Source organism: Oryzias latipes, chromosome 11 (assembly GCF_002234675.1).
Source record: "Oryzias latipes chromosome 11, ASM223467v1".
In the NCBI taxonomy this organism is placed as follows: Eukaryota; Metazoa; Chordata; class Actinopteri; order Beloniformes; family Adrianichthyidae; genus Oryzias; species Oryzias latipes.
The window spans coordinates 7,039,957-7,064,608 of record NC_019869.2 but is presented as its reverse complement, the minus strand read 5'-3'; the positions used below and the strand labels follow the sequence as shown (position 1 = coordinate 7,064,608).

The following is a 24,652-nucleotide window of genomic DNA, read 5'->3' as shown; positions in this document are numbered from 1 at the left end:
AACACTGATCTAGACCCACTAGACAGTGCGCTGAACCTTTTTTCTTCAATGATTTGTGATCTTCACTGGTGTCCATGGATTACATGAAATCTTTCCACTTTGATCCACCTTTGTCATGGTAGGGAGAACACGTCGATGCAAGCGTTGGGTCATCTAAGATAGTACGAGGGTTAAAGACGACATTTTTGATAGACTCCTGAGTCCTGCAGCTCCTCGAAATCTGCACTGCCTGTGCTGAAGGAAGTGGCTCACAGGCTCCTATAATTCTGAGATTAAAGTCAGAATTCTGACTTTATTCTCATAATTCTGACTTTAATCTCAGAATTCTGACTTTAAACTCAGAGTTCTGAGAATAAAGTCAGAATTCTGAGATCAAAGTTAGAATTCTGAGTTTAAAGGCAGAATTTTCTATGGCCTTTTTTTTTCTTTCTCCACGGCCCTTATCCTCTTCCGTAGATTCACAACCCCTACTGGAAAAGTAAAATATGTCCAACACAAGAGCCCTTCGGCTTTCATCTGTTTGTTTAGCTGTTGAACAGGACAAGTTTTAAAAAAGAAATTATATAAATAAATTTAGAATAATGAAATAATTATTTTTAAAAAATCCTGTCATTGCGCATCATCCCTCTTGTATTAAAAATGTGAAATTTGCCATTTCAAAGTGAAGCAAACAATAAACTAATTTTCAGTCTATTTATTTAGTTCACTGGGGAAAGTTAATATCGAACATTTATTTGCAATTTACGAATGTCAGGACACGGGCTCCGTACAGTAGCAATTGATACACTTGAGTAAAAACATTTGAGAATACATGTAAATAGACTGAAAATATGATTTTCTTAAAACAAACAGTAATGCTACAAAAAATACATATATGTAATCTGGTACACGAAAAACCACATGAAGAATAAATAAACAAAAGTTGAATAAACAATCCAAAACATTTTATTCCTTTAAATTAAGACAAGTACATCGTTAAGCACGTAGGGGGAAAAAAACTAGCTAAGGCTTTTGTTTTGAAAAGAGAAGTTCATAACCGGAAGTGTCGGTGTTGTTTTGAGTATATTTCCTTACGTGGTGGCTTGATGACAACAGTCGGAGTCGGGAAGTGTACCTTAGCTGAAGTTTTGTGTTACATATTTTTTTTCCAACCTTCTTTGTGAGATGGACACAATAATATACATTTTTTTGCTGTGAAGTAACAAGAGATGGGGCGAAATAAAACGGTACGTGTTCGCGAAACCGACTTTCTAAAGTCAGCACTAGCTAACAACAGTTATGAACAGAACTTCTTCCTCTTCGAGGGTGTTCATCATGAGCTAGCTTTGTTAGCCTGTACATTTCTTTCGTCTAACTTCACTTTGGGTTGAAACCAGTTCTTCGGTAACACCGAATAAAGTTTTACCACTCCTAAATATTGTTTTGATAACAGTGGATATAATAGTTTCTTTTTCGGCTAACATCTTAGTATAGCTGGTCAGAAGCAGCAAGTCTCTGGTGATTAAAGTTAGTAGCTTCCTGCTACAAATCTCGGTGTCGTAGCTAGTAGGTTAGCCTGGTTTAGCTCGTTAGGCTCTAAATCAACATTCTTTCCCTCTTTTCTGATCGGCGTTATTTAGTCACTTCTCGCTGATAAACGTTCAGGGATTTTTTTAAAGAAAGGGATTAATTTAATGGTAAATTTATTTATTTTTGACTGAATAACCCAGTATGTTAGTCCTACATCTTATCTGTACTGTATATGGCTGTTGAAATCAGTAGCCATTGGGTGTTTAAAGTGATGAGTCATAAATTCTTTTAACTTGTTGAAACAATTTAGTATTCAGTGTACTCTTGTTTGTCATGCTGTCAAAATGTATTGAATGGTTGCCATTTAATTAGTAGAAATGTTCCAATAATGTCTTTCTGTTGATTCACTTGAGTAGTTCTGGGTTAAAAAAAATAAAGTAAGAGACAGACATAAACACTCTTTCACCCCATGTTTGAGTTCCTAGTACATTCGGGGCAGTTTATTTTGCTGTTTCCTTGCTATTCTGGGTAAAAACCTTTCTGGAAGAATACTACAGTGTAATTGATTAGGAGATTTGATATGATTAGGACCCCCAAATTTTTTTCTGAGCAGAATTTCATTTCCTTTAGCACTGATGGAATTAAATGTAACCATTAGAATCAATTTACAAAAGCACCATTTTTTGTTAATAAAAGTGTTGAAAACAACCACTCACATGCTGCCACTCTCCCTTAGAGAAGTAACTCGGGTATGTTATACTTCAGACATGGCGACTTCAGGCAGTGAGTCACCGTCATAAAGTTAGTCATTCACCTGTTTAGAAAGGACCTTTGATTGTATCAGACGAGAGCTGTTTGCTCAGAGAGGACTAAAACGCTGAAACTTTTTTTTTTTTAAGCCTTGTTTGGAAATTTTAAAGCAAAATAATAAACTAAAGAAATTTGTAAAATTAATCTTCAGTTTGAATACAACTTAATATAAAACAAAGAAATTGTTAATTTACTCTAATCCAGTCAGTTATTTGGCTTTTACCTTTGGATTACATTCTTTTTCTTTTATACGGACATTTTTTTTAGTATACCGGTAAGTGTTTTTATGAGTCAATCTACATTTTTACAAAAGAAATATACAGAGTAGGGCTGCACGATATGAGGAAAACCCGTGATGTGCGATATTAGTGATCAATATTGCGATGACAATATTACTTGACAAATAGCAAAACATCTAAATGCATCATTTCCAGGTTGCATTTTTTTCAAAGGAAAAATGCAAACATAACTTAATTTAAATAAGAGTCAACATTGCTTAAATTATACTCCAAATGACCCTGGTCTACATAGGAGGTGGGCATCTAACATCAAAGAAGTCCATCTGATTGGTCAAATTGGCTTTATTTTATCCGTTAAAAGCTCCCATTGGATTGTTTTAGCAGATTTAAGGGAACCATTTATTGTAATTTTCACCATCTTTTGCGATATGCATATTGCAAAGATTGATATTGCGATAACGATAAATTTGCAATTTATTGTGCAGGCCTAGTACAGAATATTATGCTTTATTTATTTATTACAAATAAACAATATACTTTTCTAAGCAGTTTTAAATAGTCTTATATCATCCAAAATCAATTTTCTGAGGTTTTAGTGTATTGTAATGTACATACCTCACAAATAGAAAGCGATATTTTGATCTGTTTGTGTATTTTTGAGTATTCCTGTAAAACAGGCTATCTGAGCACCGGCCCCTCACAATCCACGAAAAAAAAACTATCAGGTTCCAGCATCGTGATGTAGGCCAGTGAGGAACAGCCCCTTCCAGGAAAAGTCTGTGTTGCCAAAATTCTGCGTTGTGATTGGCCAAACTCTTCCTTTTTATATGCACAAAATGCACATCTGTCTTTGCAAAAGTTCGGATGTTTTTTTTTTTTCCGTGGGCAAGACGGACGTGCCGTCTATTATGATGTCATGAAATGGGCGGTACCCATAAGGAGCAAAAAGGCGGTGCCTCGGAGATTGAGGCACCGCGGAAATATGAGCTGCGGAAAAATCCAATATTTCATTAAAAGAATAGGTCTTTTCTTTTCCAAAGGTAATATATTATCCTACACATGGATATTTACTATAAAAGGCTTAGGAATAGCGTGATGTAGGCGGTTTAAGTGGTGAAGCATCTACCATCATGTGGGAAAAGGATTTCCAACTGTTTTTGTTTGGCAAAAAAACTATAGGTAACTGAAATAGTAGCTTCTTTGGCTTTTGACTTTGCTTTTATACAGCTGTCCTACAAGGTGACCTGCTGTTTGTTCCATACAATAACTATCACTTTTTAAAAAAATTAACTGCAGTCTGCTTTCCAGGTTGAGCAAAATGTTTGCATAAAATTATTTACACGCCTAGGTAAAGTATCAAAAGATCTGTGGCTTGCTTTGTAAGAATTTCTGTAAGGCGACCTTGGGTGTCTAGAAAGGCGCCATATAAATAAAATTCATTATTATTGTTATTATTTCTGGACAAATCTTCAAATGCTGCTTTTACGCATTGCTGAATATAAACTCTATCTAGATATACAAAACTAGAACTTGAATATCTATGTAAACTACTTACATTTGAATATTGTTGAGAGCCCAGTTCAGTTTGCATTTTTTCATTGGGAAAAAAGGTATTCATCCAAAACACATGACAATTACATTATTTAAATTGCTATCAAAAACTGTTTTAATGGACTGCTTAAGTAAAAATTGAATAATTACCCGTAGTAGACCTGACAATCTCTCATTGCACACTAGTGTGGCTTGGCACAGTGATGAAACGCTTGTTTACTGCACTGACAGTTCATCTCTTGCCTCATCTTACTGTCCCAGATTTAGTGGAGAGCTCTTTGCCCCATTGGCCTTACTATTTAGTGAGTGATGATATGAACGTTGGAGGCCTTTACCCTCTGCTTTTGCTTTTCCCGACTCTTTGCTGAATATCAGACGCTCATTTTTTAATACGTTTGTTTCGGTCACATGGTAAAAATGGAGTATAGGGTTAAGTTTACACCTGATGAGTTCTGGAAGGCCTTTTTTTATTGTCATCAGCTAGAATGTACCCCTGTGTGTGTGTGTGTGTGTGTGTGCTTTCGTTAATATCTCAGCGCATTGTATAAACAAAGGTTATGCAATAACGGTAGCTTTTCTTCCAGTATCAGCAGCGTACTGTAGTCTGAGGCCTTTTCAATTAAAAGCATTGTCACAATCAGGAAGCCGGCCTTCACTCTGGAATGCGAGCGGACATTAGTGTACGTGAGGAACACTGTTCGCCAATCATTTCCAGTCTTGGAAGTCTCATTGTAAGCAAGAGTGGGATTGTGTATTATTAGCCGCCAGCACTGAGAAGTAATGTAGCAAGGTATTTTTAACACCAAAAATTATTCATTCTAATGTTAAATTATTCAAAATATTGTATCTATTAGGAGTTAAGAGAGTTTGTAAAGACAGTTAAAGATAAACCAAATGTAGGATCAGAAAGCATTCAAAAATAGTTAATGTGGTTGCATAATCTGAAAAATACACATTTATTGGCAGACGACATTGTGACATGGCATTTTTTCATAGCTGCTGCTGACATCTCAGCCGCGGAAATGATGCGTTTTGTTTCATCAGGTTAAGTTTTTGCTCTGTTTTACAAATGCCCCTCCTGAAAAAGGGAAGTAAAGCCTAAAGGCTTGTTAATGTTCCAGTTATCTCCAGATTACCCCAAAAGTCTGAATAAAAGTTTGGCTTTCGTTAATGGCGACTGAAAACAAAATGTATTGTTGTTGTTGTTGAGTGGAAAACAAAACCTAATCACACATTGTACTCAAGTGCTTTTTCAGTGCTTGTTAGATTATTTTACAGGGTAATTTTTTTGTTATTATTTTACATTAGATCGCAACATTTCACATTAGGGCTGCACGATATGAGGAAAACTCGCGATATGCGATACTAGAGATTAATATTGCGATAACGGTATAATTTGCGGTATATAAACAAATGACAAAATACCCAAAAACATCATTCCCATTTCATTGCAACAGTTTAAAAATTATACTCCAAATGACACTCGTCGACATAGGAGACAAATATCTAACATAATAGGCCTCTATCCAATTGGTCAACAACGTTAAGGCGTCCATCAGACTGGTCAAATGTATAAAAGGATTTATTCGATTTGTTAAATGCTTCAAGCTGCCATAAGGTTGTTTTAACACATTTAAGGTTTACGATTTATTGCGATTTTCGCTGTCTTTTGCGATATGCATATTGCAGAGCTGGATATTGCGATAACGATAAATTTGCGGTATATTGTGCAGGCCTATTTCACATACTTTATCCCAAATGACTTTAAAAATAAATAAAAAGGAAATGGAATTTTTGTTGGGGCAAATCAATCCAAAGAGCTGGTTTGTGGCAACGATTGGGGTCAAAATCCAAATACTGGTGTTAAGATTTTGAAATAATTAAGGTAATGTTGTTAATCTACAAGAGAATTTTCACAACTGAAACTTCACACACATAAAATACTTGACTTTAAATAATAAGCAGACAGGAGGTGTTTTTTAGTTACACAGCAAATTTAATTATCATATGTTTCTAAAAATGACCAGTTGACGTTAACAATTACTCAGTCAGCAAATTAACATTTTGGGTTTGTGGCAACCAAAGACTGTGTTCATGACTTGTCATTTACTTAAATGGGCTTGTAAACATTTATTTTATTTAAACAGAGATGTACTATCATTTTATACGAATGTTTCTATATGAAATAATTAAATGTTGGGCATGTAGTTCTGGCATAGTAAGTACTTAAAGAATCTAGATCATGAAAACGAGAGAAAACATGTTCAAACAACAAACTACACTTGGCATGAACAGATTCTCTTGTTCTACTTAAAGGGAAAGTAAAGTAAAGTATTCATCCTACTCATCTCATGTCAAATTAGTTATAGGGCTAGGTTTTAAATAACTAAAAAATGAAAATGAATAGATTTCCCTTTTTGATGCAAACTCTGCTTTTAGCGAGTTTTAACCTCAGAAATAATGATTTTATGAAATAAAAGTTCCACTTTGTTTAGTTAATTTATTAAAAATAAATTCTTTTTTTTAAACTCAGTTTTAACTGGAAATTTGAAAAATAATTACGATTGAATTGTTAAAAATCAAATCAATTTGGAATTTTGGCAGTGAAACCCAGCTCTAGAACCAAATGAAATGCATCCAAACAGATTTATTCACACATTTCAAAAAGGTTTTACATTTTATAATGATTTTCCCTCAATTATATTATCAGTGCTGTCAGATTCTTTAATATTTGATGTCTATTGGCTCACAGAGGGACATATTCTTATCTCCTTAATGTCTTGGTTTCCTGTAATCTCCAAACATCAATGTCTGTGTTTGCTATTTATTAATGTTTTTGAGAGAATCTTATCCTGCAACACAAAACAATGACTTGATTGTAGTGAATGTATGCCATGGCTTGATTTGTTTAAATTGCTGTCATTGAATTATGGCAAATTCAGTGAAGAATGGATAATATTTGTTTTGAAAACACAACATTATTTTGAGAAATATTGTTGAAGTTGGGGCGGAAATTATAGCTCTTGTGCAGGACAAACTGTTCATTCACTCTTTAGAAAAAACGTTTTTGTTTGTTATTCCACAACACTAACCTTTGTGCAATCGCGTGTGTAGTCTATGGAAGCATTTGTTTCTCATAATTGAAAATAAAAGTCATTACCAGAAATTCTTTTTCATTTTCATAATGAAGCTGCGTCGTTCGTCTGCCCCCTGGAAATGCTGACGGGAAATTAATGATGCAAAACTTTGGTGGATGTGAAAACGAAAATGCAATCCCCTCTTTGCTTTATCACTTTAAGTATGTCACAGAATAAGCGGTGTTGAAGAAGAAAATGAAAAAGCATTTTGATGGATTGATTCTTTTTAATTTTATTTTTGAGTCAATTGATGATAATGAAAAAGCATTTCTGTTAATCCATTTTAATTGTCAAATTAAATATTTCTAATTGAATTTTGCTACACATTTACTTAAGAACTTTTTGAAAACGAAATGTCAAATACCATTTTCATTATCATTTTAATTAAGTGACCGAATGAGCCATTGTTGAAGTAGAAAATGAAAAAGCTGTTTGGCGGATTGATTTTTATTTTAATTTTATTTTTGAGTCAACAAACATCTTCGTTGTGGAAATTTAAAAAAGCTTTTCTGGTATTTGCTTTTATTTTTAATTTTGAATCACAAATGCTTTCATAATAGTCATTCTATAATTGTGTAAATGTTCAAAATATTTCCACTAGGAAGTACTGACTTTTTACTTTTAACACAAAATTCCAGTTTTTCTAAAAAAAACAAATAAAAGAACAAATCTGACCTCACATTTGCAGTCCTAGCAGAAAACTCTCAGTCTGAATCTAATTTTCCATTCGGTAATGCATAGACTGAGCAAAGTTTTTTGGGGATTTCCTTACCCAGCTGACAGAGGATTGAAAGCACTGATTGTGCCGCAGGCCTGTCAAGGAACTGGGACGCCATCCCAGTGTGTGAACTGTGTTTGCACGTGATATCCCCCTGAGCCAAGGAGCTGAAGCGCACACACACGTGTGTTCTGGCACAAACACATGCACTGACCTCAGTCTGATGGAAAGTCCCACTCACTCAGTTTCTACACGGCAGAGCCAGGACTTTCCTGTTTATAATTACATCACAGGAGTGTCATTTCAAGGTGGTTAAAACAGTTTCTCTTGCTTGTTAAGAATTTCCCCTTACGACATTTTGGTTGCTTGGCAAATGTGTTTTTTGATTTTATTTCCACTGCTACAGCATAAAGCCAGTAAGTGGCTCTAATTAGTCTTTTCTTTACATGTACTAGTCTTAAAGTTAGACGAGCTCTTACTAATCTTTTTATCATTTTAGTACATTTTGTTAGAAAACAGGACCACTACTACAACAATATTATTACGATTGAGAAGACAACTGGTTATGCCACAATCTTGTAACGTGTCCCTGAAGCTCTCCCTGCTACTCTTTTGTCAGATGTTTCTGGGCTTTTCTTTATGGACTCCACCCTGCCTCCTCTTTCACATTCCATTGAGTGATGCTTCAACAGCTGCTTTTTGGGTTTCTTTTTTGGGGAAATGGCTAGTTTGAAGTTGCAGTTTGTAAAAGACCATTCTGATCATCTTTTCATTGATTGTAAAAGAGTCCCCAAGGGGCTTTTAATTAATATTATGCAAAAAAAATTATTTATTTAGCAAAAATTTAAAAAAAACTGCGTCGTTTTCTGGGACAAAGTTTCTGCAGAGCAGCAGGAGTTCATTAGGAGATCATCAAGTTGTGGCTCGACGCGCATATTTTCTACGTAACAAATACAATCTTTTTTTTTACTGCATTTTTTCCATCTACTCCTGATTCAAAATGATTTGAATAAAAATACTCAGAAAAGCTATTTTAAGATCAATTTTCTTTTTAAATGTCCTTCATCATCAGAAAAATATAAGAAGAACATCTTGAAAAGCCCCAAAAGACGATTTTCATTGGAGTGGGTCTTTATTGGCTACTCAGTGGCGTTGGTTAGCGCTCTTGCCTCACAGCAAGAAGGCCCCCAGTTCAAGTCCTGGCTGGGGGACTTGAACCGGAACATCAATGGGGGGCTTTCTGTGTGGAGTTTGCATGTTCTCTGTGGGGACTCCGGCTTCCTCCCACCGTCCAAAAACATGCTTCATAGGTTAATTGGTTAATCTAAATTGTCCATAGATGTGATTGTGAGTGTGCACTCATCTTTGTGACCCTGCAACAGATGAGTGAACTGTCCAGAGGGCCCCCTGCCTTCGCCCATAAGTAGCCGGGATAGGCTCCAGCAGCCCCGGAGAAGATGAATGACTGAATGAATGGGTCTTTATTTGGCTTAACTGTTTCTCTGTGAGGCTTTAAATAGATAATTAAAGTCATTTGTCAGACCCAAAGTATGATAAAGGAGAAAGAATATCTTATTGAAGATATTCAGTTAATTCTTGATTTGTAAAATTTCTACAAAGAAAAAAAGTTGTCACAAAGCTAGTAATATAAAATAAATGATGCTGGAAGTTTCGCTAAAAATGATTGATTCTTACACACACACAAAACAAGCTGATTGTAACAGCCCTACAGTGTCTGTTGGGAAAAACCTTTGGGCGTCAACACATTATTACACTTTGTAATGTCAGATGTGTAGCCCCTCTTTCCTCAGTCTTAGAAGCTATGCATCTAAAATATTTGCTGTACTCATGGTTAAGTTTAGGTAGAAACACGGTTTAGTGTATTGTTTGACCTAGATAACCTGGTAAGCTGCAGGAACTTGACTCGGCATACAGAATGAATGCATTTGTAGCAGCACACAAAGGGCTGCTTTGGCCTCAGCAGCTAAAAAGCCCCAATTTGCTTTCGGAACAACAAAATGATGTTAGAAGACTCCCTCCGATTTAATTAGGATTATGCTGTTTTTAGTCAAAATCCAAAAACTCGTGTTGTTTCAGTTTCTGCAGTAGTTCATTAGAAATTCTCCTCTAAGTTGTGGGTAGGACCGTTTTCTCAAGCCCCCCAATTCCCCTTACCTCCTCTTCCAGTCCCAACATAACATTACTGGTGCAACCATTGACTGTAAAAACAATGGGCCGCTCAACCTCTCCCTTCTCGTGTTCCCAAATAGGTAGTACCATTGCTCCCTGATACGGGTACCGCCATGTTGAAACTAGTCCACAGTGATTGGATCAAGTCGGTCTTAGTCATTGTATTAGCCATAGACACGATGACTCGGAGCGAATTGGACCAATCACTGTCAACTAGTTTCAACATGGCGGAGCCCGTATCAGGGAGCAATGGTGAGGGATTTTTACCCTTATTTCACCACAGCCGGAGGTGTAATGCATTTTCAATGGTCACACCTCGATGCGTCTATTGTTTTTACAGTCTATGGATTCAACACAAATGGCGAGCAGTATTGTAGCTGTCCAGTTTTGATCCAGATTCCAGATCAGACGAGGAAAACAAAGACATACATGGGTCTGTCTTTCTTCAAGTGGATGCATCAGAATGAAGCAGAGCAGGGAGCTTGTGGCCCACCCAGAAAATGTTCTAATAAACCTGTAGGCCTGCACAATATATCGCAAATGTATCGTTATCCCGACATCAAGCTGTGCAACACGGATATTGCAAAAGACGGTAAAAATAGCAATAAATAGTTTCCTTAAATGTGCTAAAACAATCCTATGGCAAGCTTGAAGTATTTAACGGATCAAATAAATCCATTCATGCATTTGACCAATCAGATGGAGCCCTTCACATTGTTGACCAATCAAATTGAGCCCTTTTATCTTAGATGTTCGTCTCCTATGTCAGCGAGGGCCATTTGGAGTATAATTTTTAAACTGTTGCAGTGAAATGGAAATTATGTTTTTGGCTGTTTTCTTTTTTTTCATATACCGCAAGTTATCGTTATTGCAATATCACTAATATCGCAAGTTTTCCTCATACCGTGCAGCCCTAGTCACACATAAGTTCTTTTTCAAATGGCATTTTATGTCGGCTCCTGATTAACAACAGTTTGAATCATTTAAAAGAAAATGCCACTGATCAAAGTAATCACAATGATTTTTTTTTTGTTTTGCTTTTTAACCTCCCATCACATTTGCTGCGTTTTTTTAATTAGGAACCTCTTGGCTCTGTAGGGAAAATTTCTGAAATTAGTCCCTAAAGACAAATACAAAAATAGAGCGTGCAGCTAACATGGAAAAAAAAAGTTAATGTCTGTTGAGAGTTTTTGTTTGGGGGATACTGACATTTTTATTCTTTCATTTCAGGCCTGTCTCCTGAATCAGAACCTCTGCATCAGCAGCCTCAAAGTCATTCGTCAAATCCTCTTCAAGCACTTCATGATGATCTTTTTCACTGACTTCATGTCATTATGTCCTAGCAGCTAGTAGTCCCTGCTCTGTCCATCAACCCTATTCATTCTCTGGACCCCCTTTCCCGTAGACGCCTCCTATCTTCGCCCCTGATGTGGGGATCCTCTAGTGGGACTCCTGGCATCATGAGCAGTTTGCATCAGCATCCCTATGGCAGGTCAGGCTCAGAGCGGGACCTTCACTCTGCTGCCTCCTCTGTCAGCCTTCCCTCTGTGCGAAAGACTCCTAAGAAACGCCGTCTGTCTCTCCACTCCCTCTTTGGAAGAAGACGGCGACCTGACCGTGACCCCAGGCGAAAGTTGAGGGCGTCGCAGTCAGGAGGTGGTGCAGATGGCATCGTTAGCATCGAAAGCACACAATCGGAGACTTGTCACGACAGAACGTCAACCTATTCTCCAGTAGATGTAGCCTCAACCTCCTCAGGCTGTTCCCCAGAGCTGATGGAGTGCCCTCTGTGTTTACTGCGTCTGCCACGCGAGCGCTTCCCGGACATCATGACCTGCCACCACCGATCCTGCGCAGACTGTCTGCGGCAGTATTTGCGCATTGAAATCTCAGAGTCACGGGTCAACATCAGCTGCCCCGAGTGTTCAGAGCGCTTCAATCCCCACGACATCCAGATGATCCTCGGAGACCGAGCGCTCATGGAAAAGTATGAGGAGTTCATGCTGAGGAGGTGGTTGGTGGCCGAGCCCGACTGCCGCTGGTGTCCTGCCCCGGATTGCGGGTAAGGATATGAGTTGACGAGTTTATGTGAACATTTTAGCAACACAGTATTTCAGGCTCAGGAAACAATTACTTATAGGTTATCATGTCATCAATCTTTATATTTCCATGAGATGTGCTGAAAGTTCTAATTCTCAGAAAAGAAAGTCCAAAAATATCTCACTGAAGGACGTCATTAGTGAGACTTCAAACTGAATTTCCTAGTAACTGCAGCTTCTACATCAATGCTTGGGTTAAAAATAACTCAAAGCAGCAATAAAAATATGATATTTCGCCCCTCAGTCTTCATCCACTGAAGATTTGATGAGTGTGATCATACAATTGATACGACTACACCACACCCTGATAGCACAAAAATAGTTGTTTTTTCCTCAGGGACACCAATTATAACAATTATAATAAAAATACAACAATAACAATAACAATTAAAACCAAAAAGACATATTCTCCTGTCTACCTGAGAAAAAAAAATCTTGTCCAGTCAATTCTTTAAAAATGTACCAAAAACTACAATTCTCTGAGCCCCACCCCTTCATATTAGGTGAAGGTTTAGGTTTAGAATAGTCCTCTTCAGCATTGTTGATAGTCAAGAGGATATATTAGCTCCTGGAAAGGAGTGGATTTATTTGTATTTCTCTACAAATATTTTACCCATCTATAATTTGATTTGATTTATTGATTTATATCAAGCATTGTAGTCAAAGCAATAAAGAATTTACTCATATTTATCAAACTCATTACAAAAATGTTACATTTTCTTAATTAAATACATTGATCATCAACTTAAGTGTAGTAGAAGTTGATTTATTGCTTGAAAAGGAGTTGGAAGAAGCAAACTCAAATAATCCCACCCCTACTATCTAGAATAGATTTAGTGTGTCGAGACGGTCTTTGTTTTTAAACCCAGCCTAATGTTTTAACAATAAATGTGACCAGTTTGAGGTCTGATTAAGTTTTAAAGATTACGTCTGGTAAAAATGCATTATTTGCCTTGGTGTGTTCTCCATATTTGATCCATCCCTTGATTAAGTGCACTCAAGAACCACTTGGTGGTTTAACCCCCCATTCCAACCCCTTAATGCTGAGTGTCAAGCAGGGAGGCATTGGGTCCCATTTTTTTAAGAGTCTTTGGTATGACTCTTCTGTGGAATTGAACTCATGACTTCCCAGTCTCAGGGTGGACACTCACCCAAAAGGCCACAGAGCTTGGGGTAGAGCATTTGCTTAAAAAAATGTTTAGAAAGTGGGCATATCCTATGTAGGTGAGGATTTAAGGAAGACATCACATTAGCATCTATCCATCTGCTGCCACCATGAACTCACGAAGCTGTGTTCCCTCCAAATGCCATTTGCACGTCAGAGGTGTCCACTCTCAATGTTGAGTCGATGGAAGATCAGAAATCCTGCGGCGCGTTTTGAGCATCCACAGTTCAAATATCGGAACTTTAGCGAAGACTTTGCATAGTGATGCATTGATGATGTAATCAGTGGGCGGAGTTTAAAACTAACAATCAGAATCTGATCGTTCTCCTGAACTTTGTGATATCTTATTTGCATCAAAACAAGAATGATAAAGTCCTTTTATTTTATTTTTTGCCTTGGACTAATGCTGGACAGTGAGTCGTCAAACTGGGTCCCAGAGAGACAGAAGTACCGCTGAAAGCGGCCGTCATTCTGGCCGATCATTCAGACAAAGCTCCTGCAGTACATGTTGAACCTCTTCATACTGGGGGAGTCTCTGAATGATCTCATGTTCCCAGACGTGGAGACATGGTTACCAATGCCTTTGGAGAGCTTTTTGAAAGAAAAAAAAATGACCCTGCTCTCTTAACATCATCTGTGCCTTCCATGGATTGTAAATGAGTTGTACAGATATACAGTCAATGCTTCCATGTAGTAATGCGGCTAAAAACTTCAACAGTAGCTCCTCCCACACGCGTCAGAAGCATATGAAGTATATGAAGACATTTTTGGACAGCAGCAAATTTGACCTGTCAAAATGAAGGCAGTGGATGCAAATTTGGTAAATGGTAAATGGCGTATACTTATATAGCGCTTTTCTACCTGCAAGGCCCAAAGCACTTTACAGTCACAGACCCATTCACACAATCACACACACATTCACACACTGGTGGCGGCTCCGCTGCCGAACACAGGCACGTAGCATTTATTTGGTCAGCTAGCTTTACAGGTAGCGCGGTGCTATGAGGTGAGCATACTTGACAAGCTGGTCTGGAGTTTCTGGAGAACATTATACATGCATATTCATTCAGTTGCTTTGTGGCTTTTGGCTTGCAGCCTGATCCCAGGATAGCTTTTCCCTTTATTTTCTCATCAAGCTTTGTTGCGTCAACACTGCTGACCTTTGTCTGTTAGGAGAATGGCTCTTTCTTCCCCCCGCCATCCAAATACTTTAGTTTTGGCGTGCTGCCGCTCTCCGCTGCAAAATGTTCTTTCATTATTGGTTGTATAATGAGACTTGAAGGCTATTAGGCTCTGCAGGTCAGTTCCATCAGACAGCAGGCAGAACTGTTGGGGTGGATGACCTCAATCTAGTGTTTCCTACATTGGTCCACAGTAGATTTCACTTTGCTGTGAATGTGGGTATCCCTTTGATGAAAATGTCCTTTTAAAATATCAGAGTTTTCCAGAGTATTTCATCAGTTCACCTCAGTGGTGTTGAGACTGCTTAGAGGCAGACTGACTGCAAAAGGTCCAGACTGACTTTTTGTTTTAGGGAGTTTGGTGTTGAAACAGCTCAGTACATTTGTGAAACATATTTAGTTTAATGTCTTCTCTTAGTGCATTAAGATCTACTACACAGCATAGCAATATAGTAGTCCTTTTCCAAATACAGAAAGTATTCTTCTCCTAATCTGGATTCTTTTATATTTATTCTATGTTGTCTGCCAACGTCATCCTTGTTGCAACTCTGTATTTCACAGGTTGTGGCTTACCTTTCTCATTAGTCATGTTATTGGTCAAGGAAGGATCACAGAATGAAGTGATTGCTTCATTCTTTTTCTGAGAGTGCGTGCTGATCTAATAAATAAAAGAGTTAGAAATAGAAAATGTTTGGTTTGGCAGACGGTATTTTAGCTGATTAGATGGAGGGTTTCATGAAGGCTGCTGGCTCTTCCCACTGAAGCGTTGAAACGCATTGAAAAGCAGTTTCTTGATTCTTCTTTTTTTATAACATCTTTTAATGAAATTCAGCGTTTGCGTTGAGTTTGCCATTTGCTTTTCCTCATCTATATGGATTTATTCAAATGTTATGGACATAGAGACATTCAGAATAGTTTACACCAGAGCTGTTTTAGTGGGACAGGAGTGGAAGTGCTTGGTGACTGTAAATATATAATGCAGGATGTTCTTTTTTTATAGATTCTCTCACAAACCAGAGCGTTTTATATGGTCCTGAATTTACATTTGCCTAACTTCCATCAAAAATGTTGGATATTTATCTTTACCTCTGACCCTTTTTTTCCACTTTTCTGTTGCATATTTCTTTTTGTGTTTAAAGTAAATGTTAAAAATCCAAGGTTTGCTGGCATTTGCTTTGTTCTACATTACTGTTGTTTCTGCCCTGTTGGCTTTTTGTTGAAGTCATTGGGTTTTCTGTTCACTATTTCTCTGTGCATTTTTTTTCTCTCTCCCACAGCTATGCAGTCATTGCTTTTGGCTGCGCCAGCTGCCCGAAGATCACCTGTGGGCGTAAGGGCTGCGGGACGGAGTTCTGCTACCACTGCAAACAGCTGTGGCATCCCAACCAAACATGCGACACGGCACGTCAGCAGAGAGCCCAGAACCTCCGGCTGAGGGCTTTCAGGTCCTCGTCTCTCAGCTACAGCCAAGAAAGCGGAGCAGCAGGTATTGCAGAGAACTTAAGTGCACTTCAAGCTAACCTGACCTGTTCTTTGGACTTTTGTTATTTTAACTGCAAACATTGGTAAACCCCTAATGTGCGATTAAAATAATTGACTTTTACCGATTTCTAACACAACCACCTACCTTATCGATCCTCGCCAGGTGATGACATCAAACCGTGCCCTCGCTGCTCAGCCTACATCATCAAGATGAATGATGGAAGCTGTAATCACATGACCTGCGCCGTCTGCGGCTGTGAGTTTTGTTGGCTGTGCATGAAGGAGATCTCTGACCTGCACTATTTAAGGTGAGAAGAACCGAGTATAGAAAAATAAAACAGATCCTTTCTTGGAAAATGCCAAAGGGATTCATAAAACCCATCAATTAAATGATTGATGGTAAGAATGCATCATTTATTTGATTATTTAACCATTTGTACTACTAGTTAAAGGGCTACAGGTATTTTTGTGTTTACTTGTAAATCAAAGTTAAAATGTATTTTGGCAGTGATGCAAAGACGGCACAGGGCTAAAGTGACGGACACTATGGCTTTCACTTTTTGCCTTTTCCAAGCAAACTATCTTTATGATGTAAAATCAAAAATACAGATGTTTCTCTGACGTAAAACCAGATTCTGAACAAACTAACCAGACCACGTTATCTCTTGTCCTCTCAGTCCGTCAGGCTGCACCTTCTGGGGAAAGAAGCCGTGGAGCAGGAAGAAGAAGATTCTGTGGCAGCTTGGCACCTTGGTGGGCGCGCCTGTGGGTATCGCCCTCATTGCTGGCATCGCCATCCCAGCAATGATCATTGGCATCCCGGTGTATGTGGGTCGAAAGGTGAGCGTTTACATTAGACAGTCAATAAACAGCAGTAAGTTAGGATCTTCAACACAGTCCATGTATTCGATATAAAGAAGACATTTTTTAATATGTGTTTTTAACTCTGAAATATAAAAACAATATTATTTAAACGTTTACAATATTTAGGTTATACAATTCAAAATTTCAAAGGTTAAACTTGTCAGTTTTGTTATGTTTAGAACTGGTAAACAAAATAGGATTAAATGTTAGTTATTAAATAACTAATTGTAATTGTTAATTAAAATGACTGCAATTAGAATTAGTTAGAACTTTTAGCACTTTGTCTCAAAGTGTAGTCTAACGTTTCACATTTAGGGAAAAAGATTTATTCCTAACAATAATCGTAATATACTTTATACATTTATACACTTTTATACACTTCATTGCCTTTTGACTACATTCGTTTAAATTTATCTCCTCAAGGAAGAGAGCAAAAAGATCCATAAACAAAGTTACAATCATTTATATTTAATTTTAGAACAATAAATGATACTTATTTTTGTCTGACATGATCATTTTTAAATGATAAATTCCATGTTTGAGTCTAGATACATTTTTCTTTCTTTTACTGTAATCAATATTCAGAAAAGTACTTTTCAGTTCTACTAGAGTATATAGAAGTAAGACTATTTTTATCTGAGTAGAAATGTCTTTGCTGCTTATTAATGTTGCTCTACAATCGATGTCACCAGATCCATAATCGCTATGAAGGCAAAGACATCAACAAACACAAGAGGAACCTGGTGATCGCTGGTGGAGTGACGCTGTCGGTGCTGGTGTCACCCGTGGTTGCTGCAGTCACTGTTGGTACGAGGACTTTCTCTACCAGAGGATACATTATGAAACATGCAAATAGTGACAGACTTTGAACTTCCGGTGAGGATGAGGAATGAATTTCTGGTCATATAATGTCCTTTGTTGTGTCCCGTGTTTCACAGGTATCGGTGTTCCCATCATGCTTGCGTACGTCTACGGAGTGGTGCCCATTTCCTTATGCCGGAGCGGCGGCTGCGGCGTTTCTGCCGGAAATGGCAAAGGAGTACGGATTGAGTTTGACGATGAAAATGACAACATAGGCAGTGGCGCCGCAGCAACAGGTGAGAAACTAAATGGGAAGCGAACCACCAAAATAAAACACCTAGAACTTGGTAGACTTGACCCTTTAACGCCGGGGCTTCTTCAACAATGTAGCTTTCTTTTTTTGGGAGTCGAAGGCTCCTTTTCTGTCTCCTGGATGGACGTTTTCCCCTTGGCAAAGAAACTTTCCAAAGACGGTTGTTTTTTACTCATTGTGCTAGATCCTGGGTTTTATTTTAGCTGTAATCTATCACGTGACGGAGAATAGCGCCTTGGCCTGCGTCAAGAGTGACAAATACGGATGGAACAGAGAATCTGGCAATTTTTCAAAATAAAACATCTTTCAGATTCTGAAATAAATAGAACGGAAGTAATACAAGTTATTTATTCCTTCTGTGCGGCCCGGTACCATAGCTCGTTCACATCCCCAACCCTCCGGCCCGGTCCGATACCTGTCCGGTATCGGTATGGGTCAACGTAAACAGTTGAAGAGCATGTGTCATTTAAGGTGTTTCTGGCGACTTCTCCAGTGTTAAAAGGTTAAGAGGACCAAAAATGTACTAAAAAGAGATCATTACTGACACAACACAAACACTTCCTGTATGTCAAGTTAAGCCTTTTATCCTTTTGTGCCACTTTTTTTTATTTTATTTTCATCTTTCCATTTCATTCTGTCATAAGCATTTGGAGCAGTTCTTTTGCACACAACCACAACTGTTACAAACACACTTCAAGTCATTTGACCAAATATGGCCAAAGTGATCTTGGAGCGTGCTTATGCACCTGCAGAGGTGCATCCGCCAAAGCCTTAGAATATTATTTACCCATAAGGTATTGCAAAAGTCGACACACCGACATTGTGTGAAATGGTTGTGCAAGTCGTAAAAAAGCAAGACTAGCTTTGCTTCTTAGGGAGATGATGATGAAGGTTGTAACAGGTTGGATCTCTCACCACTTGTGTCAACAATGAGTTGTGTACTTAGAATGTGTGACTGCAGACTTTGATCTTTGTGGAAACACAGACGATTCTCCGTTTGCTAATGCGGTGTTGAGGGAAACATGACTCCTGTTACCTGCTTTATCTTTTTTCCTCTTATCTTTTTATTTTCTTTTTATCTGTATTATTTTTTACAGTATATTTGTCTGCCTCTTTCAAATAAACAGAGTTCCTGTTGGTGATTCTTTTTGGAAGAAGCCATTAAAAGTGGATCTCTGTTCATTTCTGTCGGTTCGACTTTACCTTGAATTAAATCCGTCTTGCTTTTCCTTACCAGACACGACTTCAGTGGCTGAGACTCGGCTCAACAATCCCAGCCTCGGTGACGCGGCGAGCGTTGGTGGTTTGACGGGCCTGAGTGTGAGCGGAACCCACATGGAACGCTGCGGCGTGAGCACCGCTCAGCGGGACAACATGAGCGACAACGCCAGCACCACGGCCCTAGCCGGGACCAGCATCACTGGAAGCCTGTCTGGCAGCTGCTACAACAGGTAACAGAATGAAGTTGATGTTGATGAGCTGTAGGCCACCACTGTGACTTAAAGGAAGCCATAGACCTTACCTTTTCACTCAGACTATTTGTTTTCATCTCTGGTTCTTGGCTGAAAAAACTCATCTGGAAATCAGGAACAAAACTTGAATTTCAGTTCTTATCAGGGTTTGGGTTTGGTGAAGTCTTGGTCAAAAAACACTTTCCATTACCTGACAGCTCGCCTAATTCACAAAAGATGAATGAAAATAACAGCCTGAAATGTTCAAAGAAAATTGCAAAACATAAAGTCCTGTTTCTCATCTTTATGTTTTTGGATTGACTGTATAATAGAACTGGACAGAGTGAGTGTGACGTCCCCCACAGAAAAGGAAAAACTTCTGGCTCCAAACAAATGAAGTCCATTTATTCGCCATGTTTTTTCGGGAAATGATCGCGGCGATGATGAAACCAAAAACAATCAGTAATTGTTTGGTCCAAGTCGCCGTTTCTATGTCAACCTCTCTTGCTAAGCAGGAGTTGGCTTGTTAGAAGTCCACACCCCCACCACTGGAAAATCTGTCAATCGTTTCGGAGACAACATCATTTTCTTGAGCCATTAAATTGATCAGTTTATGTATGAATTACTTGTTCTGCTGAAAAAGTGGGATTAGTAAGAACACGTTAAAGAAGAAGTATTAGGGCAAGAATGTTTATTCTGACAAACATAATCATCTACAGTCAATGTTTTTTTGTTTGAATAGGTTGTGGCACTTTTTTAACTAGGCTTTTAACAAAAATTGGATGTAAATACACAATCGTAACCAGTTTCCATAACCTTTTTCTTCATAGTTTGTCTTAGAAGTGGCTCCTGCTTGTGCTAATTATACACTTATTTTTTCTTTATAAATTGTTTTCTTCAAATGCTCTCCCAGGTTTTAACTGATAGTTTAGAACAGGGGTCGGGAACCTATGGCCCGCGAGCCATATATGGCTCTTTTGATGGTCACATGTGGCTCGCAGACAAATCTTTAATTATACTTTTTTTTTCATTAGACCAGTCCTTTTCGGGCGCGATGCGATGCCAGAGGCGCGCAGTAGTAGCGGTGCTTGGAGAAAAAACTATCAGTTTACTATTATCTATTATTTCACAGAGTTTGTACCACCCGGAAACCTGTGAATTGCCGTGCCAAAAACTGCGCCCTCCCGTCTCTGAGAAAGAGCGCGCAGTTGCGGGGACGGGATGTGTGAGGAAGAAAGCAGAGGGTGGGGGTGAGGTGTTGTGGGGACAGGCAGCAGGTGAATCGCGCAGGGATTGTAAATACGTAAAACCCACTGCCCGTCACTCACTGCAGTGTGTGAGTGTGTGTTTGGCTCCGCGTCTGCATGTGAGCAGTCTGTCTCACATCTACAGAACATTCAGACCTAAGATCACGTTTAAAGTCTCAACGCCTGAACGAAGCAGAAACTCACCACGTAAACCAGACTAGACCATCAGCAGAACTACCACGAGAAATACTCATCATTTATTAGCAACAGCATAACAATGTTATTAAAAAAGAATCCACAGACTTATTGTACTTTAAAAATGTTGAAATTAAATCAAATGCACACATTCACTTGTATATTTAGTTTTAAAAATATTGTCGCGGACTGAGTTTCACTTGGCTGTCGGGCCGCGTTAAAAGTTCTGGGGTTCATTGAAGGCATCAAGCAGAGATCTGATTGGCTCTCAGTTCTGTCGCTCAGCCTGTTGTTAGGTAATTTGGACCAATGGGGTTCAGCTATGGGCTGGAGCGGGAGCAGGGGAATATAAAGTACGGAGAAGCGCTCTCTCTCGTCTCGGCAGGAGAGATTCAGGAGTTGATGAATTAGTTGTACAGCGTTTGTTGCGGTCTACAGTAACCAGAATAAAGAACTTTAAAAGAGGTTAAGTCTCCGTGCCTCAGTGTGGGAAAGAGACGCTACATTAATGTATGGCTCTTTCGAAATTACATTTAAAAATATGTGGCGTTTATGGCTCTCTTGGCCAAAAAGGTTCCCGACCCCTGGTTTAGAATCTCAGACTTGACTAATGTGGTACTTTCTGTTACTATCAAATGACCGTTTTAAAGTAGTAGAAATGATCCTTAGTTTACTCGTCTTTCAGCTTCCTTGTTTGGATCATATTAGGTGTCAGACTTCCTTTAGGTCTGCAGGTTCTTTTTCAGCTGCACACCAATTAGCCTCTTTGCAGGTAGTTTTAAATAAATGTGTTTACAAAGTGATTCCATGTCATTTTATATTTTACTATTTAAAAAGGATATATTTAACCTACTAAAGTGTCTCAAAAATGCTTGAAAAATGTTTGACAAAGCCAGACTCTTTGGCTTTAAGTTATACATTTTTCTACATTTTAAGTAAAAATCCTTTCAGAAAGTTGAAGAAGGTCTTGTCATGGCCATTTCTATAATACATTTTTAAAAGGAAACGGTAACTATTGTTTTGTTTTTCAGGATGGAGGTGCAGGCCGACGTCCAGAAGGAGCGTTGCAGTCTGAGCGGCGAATCGGCAACCGTCAGTCTGGGAACTATAAGCGACAACGCCAGCACAAAAGCCATGGCGGGATCTATCCTCAATGCCTACACGCCTCTGGAAAGGTCAGGATAAACATCCTACTGAGGGTTCCCTCGTTTATCGCAGCAGTTACGTTCTAAAAATAACCCTTAATAGACTAAATCTGCAAAGTTGTCATCTTAATTTTTTTTAAACAATAACTAAACATGATTTAAGGCTGTGAACCTCCTCACTACACACACAATACATTTTCACACTTATTTTCTCTTGTTTGAAGTATGTGATGACGACTGAATTCTGGGTTTAACTTTGGTTTTGCAGAGATAACAGTCTGGAGGTGCAGGCAGACGTGGAGTCAAAACACGGAAAGGTGAGGCACGGCAGCGCCAGCAGCAGCCTGGATGAAGCCAACTGCAGCAGCAGCAGCACGGCGGGGGTTAAAAGAGCCAGCAGTCTCTCTGGCTGCTCCGGCGCTCAGCCCAGCAACTCCTGCTGCACCTCACCGCCTTGCTCTGAGGAGCCTTCCACGTCAGCGGGTAAGACCTCCAAGAGTCAGCTTTGGAAGGCGAGCAGCAGCGAAGAAGAGGAGGCAAAAGCGAACGAATCGCAGGGGGAGATGGACACTCAGAACGTGGAACAGCGCAGCACCAACTCTTCCGAGTTTGATTCGCCGTCCTTGAGCGGCAGCCTCCCGTCTGTGGCCGACTCGCACTGGAGCTGCTTTTCGTCAGAGCACTTTTCTTCATCGCCACTTTCTTCACCCAGAGAAGGAAGCAACAACACCTTCCTGTACATCAACGAGGAGAGTGTCGACGGCGCGGTGGAGGCACTGCCGAGGAGACTCAACCAGGAAGCTTCCAGAAACATTTCTGCACATCCTGTGAGCCCAGTGAGGAAGCACTGTATACAAACAGACATCTAAGCTCGCCGCCGTCCACTGTCGGGCCTTGAAAGGTGGTCTTTAATCACGTGAGGTGACTGCAGGAGTGAAAGCGGGGATGCAAGGACTCAGAGGACCAGTGAAGTAGGAAAGCAGAGGGCAGCTGAAAGGATCAGAACAGATTTGTGGCAAGTAGAACTGAACGGGGCTGGAGTTAGCCGTGTGTGGAAGTGAGGCGATGTGCTGCAGAACTGAGTCAAAACCCATCCCAGACCAAAACCCTGAAATAACCTAGTTTCTGCTTTAAAAACAACAAAAAGAAGGAAACTGACCCGATCCAGTGCTTTGGAGGACGTAACCTGAGGTGCTATGACTTCACCGAAATCTTTTCTTCTTTAATCCAGCCAAAAGAATACTGTCTGGTTTCTCTCCCCCATTGTTCCACCTTCATTCTTTTGATGCATCAGTTGAGTTTCTGGGAGGGACCACTTCATAGAGTAGCAGAAGTATATTTTCTATAATCAAAGTTATTCCGTAGGTCCTTTTTATTGACATTTTTTGTTTCGTTTTTCACTTTGTGCTGGATTTCTTTCTTTTTTTTTCCTTTTTGGGAAAGTTAAAATGTTGAAACCCTTTTTTATTGGGTCCAACCTTTTTACTACAGTATAAGAAAAATATATATAACTTCTAATAAATACTGTTGATAACTAACTTTGGCTGCACAGATTTCAATTTCATGCACATTTAGCAATTATAAAGGTGTATTTAAAGTAAATGTCTAGTATTTTCTTCAAATATAAATGCAATATTTGTTCATAAAACAACTCTGGTCATAGTTCTTTATTTAAAAATAACAAAATCAGCAACAAAATCCAGAAACTGAACCAAAGTATTTGCAATTATCAAAATAACTACATATAAAGATATGACCTTTTTTGTGAACAAGAAATTCTCTTTCTATTCAAACAGTCACCTTTTATTATTATTTTTTAGTTGTAAATGTAAAATGTTGATTATTATGGTGTATACAAATGATTATCTTTGAGCTGTCGACTTCAATCACAAAATGATTTCATTTTATTATTAATTTCTTTGCTGAAGACTGATGCAGGAAATTTTATATGAATCAAACCGATTGTGCCTTTTTGGAGAAGCTTGCTGTGTATAGTTTTTATTTCTTTTGTGCATTTTTGTCTAAATAAGACGATATCAAATGAGAATTGATTATATTTGCCTCAGAAAACGCATAAACTGGCATAATCTACCAAAAACTGGAATGAAACCAGCAGAATCTTTTTTTTTTTTTCAATCTCAAACAACTGGTTTGGTTTTGTAAACAAGATTCCCCAGATAAAGCCGAAGTTTCTTTCCAGAAAATCAGCGAAAGTGGGCGATAAAATGTGTTCATGTCTGTCCGCTTCATGAGTTTTACTCTGCAGTGACACTAAAACCTGAGCGGAAGATTTGCTAAACCTAAAATCCAACCAGTTTGACACATTTTCACCCTGTATGCTTTTTATTTCTTTGCCCTATTTGTAACTTTGTTAAAAGAAGCATTTGTATTTAAGAAATATTTCTGAATTATGCTTCAAAATGTGCATATAAATGCATATCACTGAAAAAAATTATAAAGAAATGTTTGTCTTTTTGTTGACTCTTGAGGGACAATCTTGGTTAATATGGTGTAACCCTTGTTCTATCTTAGATGACCCCACCCTTACTTTGACG

At 38.7% G+C, this 24,652-nt stretch overlaps 1 protein-coding gene across 1 annotated transcript; it reads left to right on the top strand.

Moving 5' to 3' along the window:
* The first annotated feature begins 998 nt into the window (after positions 1–998).
* On the top strand, positions 999–24,560 carry LOC101158540 (E3 ubiquitin-protein ligase RNF19A). Its single transcript, XM_023959646.1, has 10 exons — positions 999–1,226; positions 11,385–12,216; positions 15,877–16,085; positions 16,245–16,389; positions 16,759–16,921; positions 17,638–17,752; positions 17,884–18,042; positions 19,297–19,510; positions 21,984–22,127; positions 22,366–24,560. The coding sequence occupies exons 2-10, from the start codon at positions 11,582–11,584 to the stop codon at positions 22,964–22,966; spliced, it is 2,385 nt and encodes a 794-aa protein (XP_023815414.1). The 5' UTR covers positions 999–1,226; positions 11,385–11,581; the 3' UTR covers positions 22,967–24,560.
* The last annotated feature ends 92 nt before the right edge of the window (positions 24,561–24,652 follow it).